Here is a 10,111-nt window from a genome sequence, read left to right on the forward strand (position 1 = left end):
CTTTGGCAATTCTAGGTCTTTGATGGTTCCATATGAATTTTATTATGATTTTTTCTAGTTCTGTGAAATATGTCCTGGGTAATTGGATAGGGATTGCATTAAATCTGTAGATTGCCTTGGGCAGTGTGACCATTTTAACAATATTGATTCTTCCAATCCAAGAGCATGGAATATCTTTCCATTTTTTAAAGTCTTCTTTAATTTCCTTCATCAATGGTTTATAGTTTTCTGTGTATAATTCTTTCACCTCCTTGGTTAGATTTATTCCTGGGTATTTTATTACTTTGGGTGCTATTTTAAAGGGGATTGTTTCTTTACTTTCTTCTGTTGATTTATCGTTAGTGTAAAGAAATGAAACTGATTTTTGAACGTTAATCTTGTAACCTGCTACCTTGCTGAATTCTTCAATCAGCTCTAGTAGCTTTTGTGTGGACCTTTTAGGGTTTTCTATATATAGTAACATGTCATCAGCATATAATGACACTTTTACCTCTTCTTTTCCAATTTGGATCCCTTTTATTTCTTTCTCTTCCCTGTCTGCTGTGGCTAGGACTTCCAGGACTATGTTGAATAGGAGTGGTGATAGTGGGCATCCTTGTCTTGTCCCAGATTTTAGTGGGAAGCTTTTGAGTTTTTCACCGTTGAGTACTATGCTGGCTGTAGGTTTGTCATATATAGCTTTTATTATGTTGAGATATGTTCCCTCTATACCCACTTTGGCGAGAGTTTTTATCATAAATGGGTGTTAAATTTTATCAAATGCTTTTTCTGCCTCTATTGAGATGATCATGTGGTTTTTGTCCTTTCTCTTGTTGATGTGATGTATTACACTGATTGATTTGTGTATGTTGAACCAGCCTTGTGTCCCTGGGATGAACCCCACTTGGTCATGATGTATAATCTTTTTTATGTGTTGTTGGATTCTATTTGCTAAAATTTTGGTGAGGATTTTGGCGTCTATGTTCATCAGTGATATTGGCCTATAATTCTCTTTTTTGGTAGTGTCTTTGCCTGGTTTCAGTATCAGGGTGATGGTGGCTTCATAGAATGAGTTTGGGAGTATTCCCTCCTTTTCAATCGTCAGAAGAGTTTGAGAAAGACTGGTATGAGTTCTTCTTTGTATGTTTGGTAGAATTCCCCGATGAAGCCGTCCGGTCCTGGACTTTTATTTGTAGGGAGGTTTTTAATTGCTATTTCTATTTCCTTTCTAGTGATCGGATTGTTCAAGTGTTCAGATTCTTCTTGATTCAGTTTTGGTGGACAGTATGTTTCCAGAAACTTGTCCATCTCCTCTAGGTTATCCAGTTTGGTTCCATATAGTTTTTCATAATATTCTCGTATGAAATTCTGTATTTCTATTTTGTTTGTTGTAATTTCTCCATTTTCCTTTCTTATTTTGCTAATTTGTGCTCTCTCTTTTTTCTTCTTTGTGAGTTTGGCCAGAGGTCTGTCGATTTTATTTACTTTTTCAAAAAACCAGCTTTTGGTTTGGTTGATTTTTTCTATGGTCTTGTTAATCTCTATTGTATTTAGTTCCTCTCTGATCTTTATTATTTCCTTCCTTCTGCTGCTTTTTGGGGCTTTTTGTTCTTCTTTTTCTAATTCATTCAGGTGGTGGGTTAAATTGTTTATTTGAGATTGTTCTTCTTTTTTGAGGAAGGCCTGTATCGCTATAAACTTCCCTCTTAGCACTGCCTTTGCTGTGTCCCATAGGTTTTGAGTGGTTGTGCTTTCATTATCATTTGTCTCAAGGTATTTTTTAATTTCAGCTTTGATTTCCTCATTGATCCATTGTTTTTTCAATAACATATTGTTTAATCTCCATGCTTTCCTTTTTTTCTCCTTTGTTTCTCTGTTGTTGATTTCCACTTTCATGGCATTGTGGTCAGTAAAGATGCTTGAGATAATTTCTATCTTCTTAAAAGTGTTGAGGTTTCTTTTGTGCCCAAGTACCTGATCGATCCTAGAAAATGTTCCATGTGCACTTGAAAAGAATGTATATCCTATTTTTGGGGGGTGTAATGCTCTGAAAATATCCACCAAATCTAGTTTTTCTATTGTAGTATTTAATTTCTCTGTTGCCTTGTTTATTTTATGTCTAGAAGATCTGTCTAGTGATGTTAATGCAGTGTTAAAATCTCCAACTATGATTGTATTCCCATCAATATCCCCCTTTATCTCTGTTAGTAATTCTTGTATGTACTTAGGTGCTCCTATATTGGGTGCATGTATATTAACGAGTGTAATATCCTCATCTTGTATCACTCCTTTAATCATTATAAAATGTCCTTCTTTATCTTTCTTTATGGCCTTTGTTTTAAAGTCTATTTTGTCTGAAATCAGTACTGCAACACCTGCTTTTTTGGCTTTTCCATTTGCATGGAATATCCTTTTCTATCCTTTCACTCTCAATCTATATGTGTCCTTCTCCCTAAAGTGGGTCTCTTGTATGCAGCATATTGAAGGTTCTTGCTTTATTATCCAGTCTGCCACTCTGTGTCTTTTGACTGGAGCATTTAGTCGATTAACATTTACAGTAATTAATGATAGATGTGTGTTTATTGCTATTTTGAACTTATCTTTGCAGTTGAATTGGTATATCCTCTTTGTTCCTTTCTTCTTCCTTTTGTGGTTTGGTAATTTTCCTTTGTATTATCATGGATTTTATTTAATTTTTGTGACTCCTTTGTAAATTTTTGGCTTGTGGTTACCCTTTTTTGTAAATCTATCAACCCATTACTGTAACTGTTTTTATTAAACTGATAGTAACATGATCTCAAACCCATCCTACTGTTAAAAAATTTTTAAAAAGAAAGAAAAAAATATTCTATATTTCCCTGCCTCCCTCTCCCACTCTCAGTGATTTGTATGTCTTCTTTTATAATTTCATGTTTACTTTATTTGTAATTCATGAGTTATCACCTTTCCAGTTGTGTGTTTCTCATTTCTGTAGCATCCTGCTGCTTTTCTATTTAGAATAGCCCTTTCAATATTTCTTTTAGCATGGGTTTAGTGTTGCTAAACTCCTGCAGCTTTTTTTTTTGTCTGTGAAACTCTTTATTTCTCCTTCTATCCTCAAGGATAGCCTTGCTGGATAAAGGATCCTAGGCTGCATCTTTTTTTCATTCAGGGCTTTGAATATATCTTGCCACTCCCTTCTGGCCTGTAGTGTTTGTGTAGAGAAATCAGCTGAGAGCCTTATGGGGGTTCCCTTGTAACTTACTCTTTGCTTTTCTCTTGCTGCGTTTAGAATCATTTCTTTATCCTTGACTCTGGCCATCTTGATTATGATATGTCTTGGTGTGGGTCTATTTGGGTTCTTCCTGTTTGGGACCCTCTGAGCTTCCTGTACTTGGATATCTGATTCCTTCTTTAAGTTTGGGAAGTTTTCAGTCATGCTTTCTTCAAAAACCTTTTCAATCCCCTTTGATCTTTCTTCTCCTTCTGGGACCCCTATTATGCGAAGATTGGGACGCTTTATATTATCCCATAGGTCCCTTATGCTATTTTCATTATTTTTTATTTGCTTCTCTTGTAGTTCTTCTGAATGGGTGCTTTCTATTGCCCCGTCTTCTAGATCACTAATTCGTTCCTCTGCATTATCTAGTCGGCTTTGCACAGCTATTAGATCATTCCTCATCTCTGTCAATGAGTTTCCCCATTCTACTTGGCTCTTCTTTATAGCTTCAATTTCATTTTTGACATATTTTATATCTCTAAACACTATCTCTTTTAATTCCTTCAGCAATTCGATCACTCCTTTTTTGAAATCTTGATCTAGTAGGCTATCGATGTCTATTTCGTTGATCTTTCTTTCAGGGGATTTCTCTTGTTCTTTTAATTGGGAAAGGTTTTTCTGCTTCTTCATCTTGCTCATACCTCTTTGGCACTATGGTTTATGGAGAATCAGTTGTGTATTTTGGTCCTTAAGGATTTTATCTATCTGATGCCTATTTAGGAATAGAACTTAGGAAAAAAAGAAAAAAAAAATAAGAGAGAGAGAGAAAGAATTTTAAAAGAAGGGAGAAAGAGGGTTTGAAAACAGTGTATAATGAATAATAGAAGAGTGAGTTGAAGCAGAGTATTAATCGGGTTGAGACGTCCTTTTAAAACCTTTACAAAAAAAAGGGGGGGGGGAGATGAATAGATGTATTTGAAACCTGTGTCTAATCAATAGCAGGACATCAAAACCCAAGAGAAATAGAAATGAATTAAGAAGTAAAGATTAAGAGAGTAATAGAAAATAGAACAGGTAAAAACAGATTTAAAAAAAAGGGGGGGGGGTTGTCGGTGTTCTCCTGGAGTCTGTGTGCTTTTAATGTGAAGTCTTTCTGTCTTCGTCCTGTTTTGGAAGCTCAGCTTGCTGTTTTCAGAGGCCCTCCATTGGCGCCCTCTTCTGTGCTGCTCCCAGCACCTGTCGGCAAGCCGATCGCGCCTCCTCCTAACACTGGGTCAGGTGCAGCTCTCTGCTGTGGGCGGGCGGGTCGCTGCCCCTCCGGATGCCGCAGTCAGATGTTGCAGACTGGCCAGGTAGGAGGGCGGGTCGTGCCCCCTCCCAGCACCTCGGTCAGGGGCTGTGTTCCTGCCCGAAAGGCGGGGGGCCGCTCTCCCTCTACCTGCAGCGCCGGTAGTTCCGCTCTCTGTGTGGCTGCGCGCTCCGCCCTATTCGGCGCTCCGCAGGTGGGCTCGGGGAAGACCGAGGGACAGCCCTGTCCCTGCTCCGAGCCAAAACCCAGTTCCTTGTTTGTCTTTGTGGAGCAAGTTCTCTGAGGGACCAGGATGGAAGGATCCTATCTGCCCCGGGCTGCAGGCCAGTCTCAGTCTGGCCTTTGAGGCTGCTAAGCCCTTCGTGTGGATGCAGGTTTCGCCCCCGCCCCCGCCTGGGTGCTCAGCGCGGAGGATATGGCGGCTCCGCCTGAGCACCGCCTCTCTTCCCCCGAAAACTTTCCGCGGGTTTTCAGAGATGGGGGTGTGCACCCTTCCCCCGAGAGCACATCAACCTTGCTGTTTTATGGAGGGCCCAGGTTGTTCTGCCCTGTGCACCCACAGCCACGGCGCGCAGACCCTTGCGTTCCCCCGGGGCTGCCTCCGTGCAGCCACTTCCGTCCTCCGCCCGGCTTGTACAGCCTGGCCCTGCCCGCCGCTGCCGGCCCGCGTCTCAGGCTGGGTGTCGGGGGGACGCTCTGTGCCCGTTTAACTTAGTTCTGTTAGTCAAGGGCTGCTCTGTACAGATCCGAGCCTCGGAGGCTCCCCCTCCGTCCCGCTGGCCTCTCAGTTGGAGAGGGGAGACCCAGCGAGCGAGCGCCAGTCCTCCTTTGCCGCTCCCTCCCCGCGGGACCCGACCCGCGCTGCTTTGCCTTTTGTTCTTTCTTTTTTCCTTTTCTCCTACCAGATTTTCGGTTTCTTTATCTTTTGAAGAGGGCGATGTTCTCTCAGAGTGCCGCAGGTGCTCTGGTTGGCTGAGTGGGTCTGTAGATGTGGGTCTTGGTGTATTTGTGGGAGAGGGTGACCTGCGAGCGTCCTTCTACTCCGCCGCCATCTCCGTCCGGCTTGTTTGAGTTAGTTTTATCATTGATTGTCTATAGAGTTTTCGGTGCATATGTCATATCATCTACAAATATAGTTTTAATGCTTTTTCAATTCTTGTACTTTTAACTGGTTTCTGTTACATAATTGAAGAAGCATTTGTGTAACATATTGAGATGAGGCACTAGCAATGAGCTAAGAGATTTATAAGAAAAGGTTTTGAAGTCCTCTGGTAAATCCAGTGGGGATGTCTACTTTAGGCTCTTCCTATGGCTCTTGAATGCATTCCATATGTAAACTGCCTGAAGTAAAGGCAAGAACACTAATATAAATACCTTATCATATTTAACTATCAGAATGGATAGTTTTAAATACTGAAGTAAACAAAAACTTCTTGTTCAGGAAATTTTATAAGGCTATGACCAGTAGAATTAATCTGAAGATTGAAAATTTGGTAATTTCTATTATTCTGTCTTCCAGCTCACTAATTCTTTCTGCTGTTAAGCCCATCCATTTAGTTTAGTTTTTGTTGTTGTTTTTTTTTTAATTTTGGATATTGTACATTTCAGTTATAAAATTTCCATTTGGTTCTTTTTTATATCCTATATGTCTTCACTGAGACTTAGTTTTTTCATTTATTTCGAGTGTATTCATCATTGTTTAAGCATTTTTATGATAACTGCTTGAAAAATCTTGTCAGGTAATTCTAACATATGTGTCATCTAGATGCTGGCATTTGTTATCTTTTCTCATTCAAATTGAATTTCCAAGTTTTTTATGTGACAATTGAAACCTGGACATTTGGGGTATTGTAAGATTCTGAATCTTATCTAAATTTTATGTTTTAATAGACCTCCTCTTACACTGTTCTAGTTGGGGAAGAAGGGCAGTACTGAATGGGGAACGCAAGTGTAGTTTCCCTACTTGGATTCATTTGACATTGTGGTGGGAGGAGGATTGTTCTGGCTCCCCAGTAGACCTCTATTGATACCACTCTGGCTTTGAGAGGCTGGGATGCCTTGTTACTGCTCCTCACGTGGCCTCCACTGATACCATAAAGGGGAGGATAGCCTTGTTATATCTGGCCAGTGGTCAAAGTCTCCACTAGGCCTCCTCTGACATCACTTCCCAAAGAGAGGGGAATGTGTTCCTCATTCCAGTCTTTTGGGAATAGAAGTCTCAATCTCTTCTCTGCCTCCTCTGATACCACCTGGTGGAAGTGAAAGTTGAGGCTCTCCACCCAACCTTTTCTGGCAGTGGTGGGGTTGGAACTGCAAGTTTTCCTATTGTGTTTGGCCGGAGTAAATACTTCCTGTTTAAATTTTTTCTTTCCTACTAGGCTGTCCTTTTCCTCATCCTTTGGCTAGAGAGAGCAGGATTTTTCTTGAGACTTCTTTTATCGGTTCCTGTTACCATTTCTGGATTCTGGTTTCTCTAGCACCCAGTTTGAAATACGAGTGAAAAAGAAAACCCAGGGAATTCACTGTTGTGTTATTCCTTGGGTCCTGAGGTCCCTAGCCAGTCTGCCTGCTTATCTCTACCTTTTGGAGGCTCCCTTATGTTTGTTTATATACACATTCACTAAAGCTGGTGTTATTTCATACTGGGTCACCTAACAATACCTTATGTGAAGGTATTTTTAAGAGACCCAAAGGAAATAAGAGAATGAACTATGTGGATATCTGGGGTGAAAACTTTTTAGGGAGAAAGAACAGCATATGAAAAGGCTGATGCAGGTAGAAGATTAGCATATATGCAGTATAGCAAGGAAGCCAGTGTGGCTGAAGTAGCATGAGAAAGGAATTTTAATTTGAAAATTGAGGTCAGAGATATGGCTGTAGGTCAGAGTACATCATAATTTATAGGTAGTTATAAGGATGCTTTCTTTCATTATGACTGAAATGGAAAAGCACTGGATGATTTTGAGCAAAGAATAATTACAACCTAAAATATGTTTATAAAGTGTCACACTTGCTTTGGGGGTAAGGGACCATAGAGGGGACAAGGGTGAAATCACGAATGCAGTTGGAGATAATTGCAATAATAAAAGTGAGAGATGGTGGTTGGTTAGAACAGGTTGGTTAAAGGAGGACGAGCTGGCAAGTTACAGTAGATAAGTCTTGTGGCAGAATCCGTTGGATTTACTGATACACAGAAGTTGAGAGTGGAACAAATAAGAGAGTCAGCGATGGATGATGCCAAGAATTTTGGCCTGAGCAACTAGATAGTTACTGAATGGTACAGATTGTAAGAGGTCATGGTGATGGGATTTTATGGAATCAGGAGTTAGGTTTGAGATGTAACATTCATCAACATTTGCATTTGTATAATAAAATCACAAAATTTTAGTGATTATTAAAAAATATAACAAGTAGATGGCTCTGCCCGAAATGTCTACTCTATAGAAGAATTACAAGAAAGAAATAGCAAACACTAAAAGCATTTGAAAGCAAAGAAGTAAAGTGATAATTAAGGTAATCTTCAAAGCCTGACTCAAGAGTATAGGTAGACACTGAAGGAACTGCAGAACTATGCTAGATGAGTGTTTGCTGGACTCAGAATTGGGCAAGAAGCTAGACACAACAACTGGTCTCCATTTGTACGTACAGCAAGAGGGTTCAATCCACAATAAAGTCAACAGCCAGCTGAGTAACAGAAATCCACATGTTACATTAAAAATCCCATTTAAACCTCAAAAATCCTTATGCTCTTATAATAATATATTATTGTTCCCATTCTAAATGGGAAAACCAAGGTTAAGAGAATTAAGTAATTTGTCCAGTTACTATTAAGTAATAGAACCAGGATTTCAACTTAAGCCTATCAGACTCCAGTGTCTGAACTCTTATGAATAATAGGTTATTGCCTCCTGGGGGTGAATAAAATGAAAACATCAGTATTGGATTTATGAAAAACTGTTGCACAGAAGGAAAAGGGAAAATTTTACTCAAGACTTAGAGGGAGCAAGCCCTCCGTAACCCTCCCAGAGTTGCCCAGCAACCTGGGATTTGTTGTTCATAGACTAAAGCACATACTTGATTAATATCCTAGGATTAACAGAAAGTGGGATGATCTCAGTTTTATTATAAGCCCATCTACACAGGCACAAAATTGGTCTTTCTTGAGTAAACTTCATTGCTCACTTCTGGTCTCTGAAGATGTCTGTTTGTGAAGGCATATCCTTCCAACATAGACTAGTTTCATCCATGTTGAACACTTGTTACTGAAAATGTTAACATAAATTATCTCAGTTAACCATCAGAATAATCATATGAAGTATACAAAGGAATTATTATTCTCATTTTTGTTGCTGAGGTTATAAATGTTTAGCAGGTTTAAATGAATTACTCAACCCTGCACAGCTTTTGGGATAAAAGTGGGACTTTTAAAATGAAATTTATTTTTATCACTTTTAGGGTACTAAAATTGATTCATAAACATTATTTTAAAAAGTAATAGGAGATACAGATAGGAAAAATTTTAAAACAATAATCACCTATGCTCAGAGGCAATCATGTTAACATTTAAGCTGTAACCACACATACATGTAAGGTAATATTGCCCGTCACATAAAAATATATTATGGTTGCTTTTATATATTAACAGACACTTAAAAGGTAACTTGTAATGGATATTTCATGATCCACTATATGAATGTACTATTATTGAATATTTAGGTCCTTTCCAAGTTTTCACAATAGTTAATCTCTTCTTTTGTCCATATATGAACTTAGCTTTTATGTGTGTGTCAGAAGGATACACATCAAGTTTATCTCTTTTCTATTTATTTCTTTTCGAAAATATCTCTCTTCTAATTCTTATATGAAAAGAAATTAACATTTCTATATAGAAATTCCCTCATGTGAAACTTGAGACCAACAATCCTCACAAGACTGTTGTGAGAATGAAATGTATAATACTTATAAAAAGGCTTTGATAAATTAAAAGCTATTTTTAAATCTTAATTTCTTTAGCTAAGTATACATTTTGTATTAACAGGTTTAAAACCTCAAAAAGGCTTTTGGACCCACTGGAAACTGAAAGAACTCTCCACAACAACCATTCATGGTAGCAAGAAAATACCTTCAAAATCTGTAAAGGACAGGACTGCAAGAAGTCAGGAACGCTTATCAGCTTGTAAGTAAATTAATTATCAACTGCAGACTGAAATAGATGGCCAAAATCAAGTAAGTCATTATTTGTCAAAATTTTCTGGTTTATTTTTTGGTAAGGGTCTTAAAATAACATTTGGTTTATAGACTGGTGTTACAGTAATCTGAATATTGCTTTACATTTTAGATTTTCATTGTAAAAGTGGTACATGCTTAAGACCTTTTCTCATTTGCAAGTTATTGTGTTTTTATATTGATTTGGGGGAACTTTTCAGGTTCACTGTAAATATTCTTAACTTTGTAGCTGTATTTCTAACTGGTTAATATTGTGCTTTACTGATAGGTAAGTTTAAATTTTTTATTCAGTAAATTTAAATAATGTCTTCCATAGTTTCAGTTTTGTTGCATGTTTGTCAGGGCTTTCTCACCTGATATTATAGGGGAAAAAAAACTACCTGTTTTTTTCCTAGTAG

General features: G+C 38.4%; 1 protein-coding gene across 1 annotated transcript in view; it reads left to right on the forward strand.

Annotated features, from left to right (window-relative positions):
- The window catches only part of FAM227B (family with sequence similarity 227 member B), a 31,609-nt gene extending 21,699 nt beyond the window's left edge, over positions 1-9,910 (forward strand). The window contains exon 8 of the mRNA XM_064486358.1: positions 9,526-9,910. Coding sequence (XP_064342428.1) covers positions 9,526-9,671 — 146 coding nt within the window. The 3' untranslated portion in view covers positions 9,672-9,910. The remainder of the gene's footprint in view (positions 1-9,525) is intronic.
- The last annotated feature ends 201 nt before the right edge of the window (positions 9,911-10,111 follow it).

Source organism: Camelus dromedarius, chromosome 5 (genome assembly GCF_036321535.1).
Source record: "Camelus dromedarius isolate mCamDro1 chromosome 5, mCamDro1.pat, whole genome shotgun sequence".
NCBI classification, from domain to species: domain Eukaryota; kingdom Metazoa; phylum Chordata; class Mammalia; order Artiodactyla; family Camelidae; genus Camelus; species Camelus dromedarius.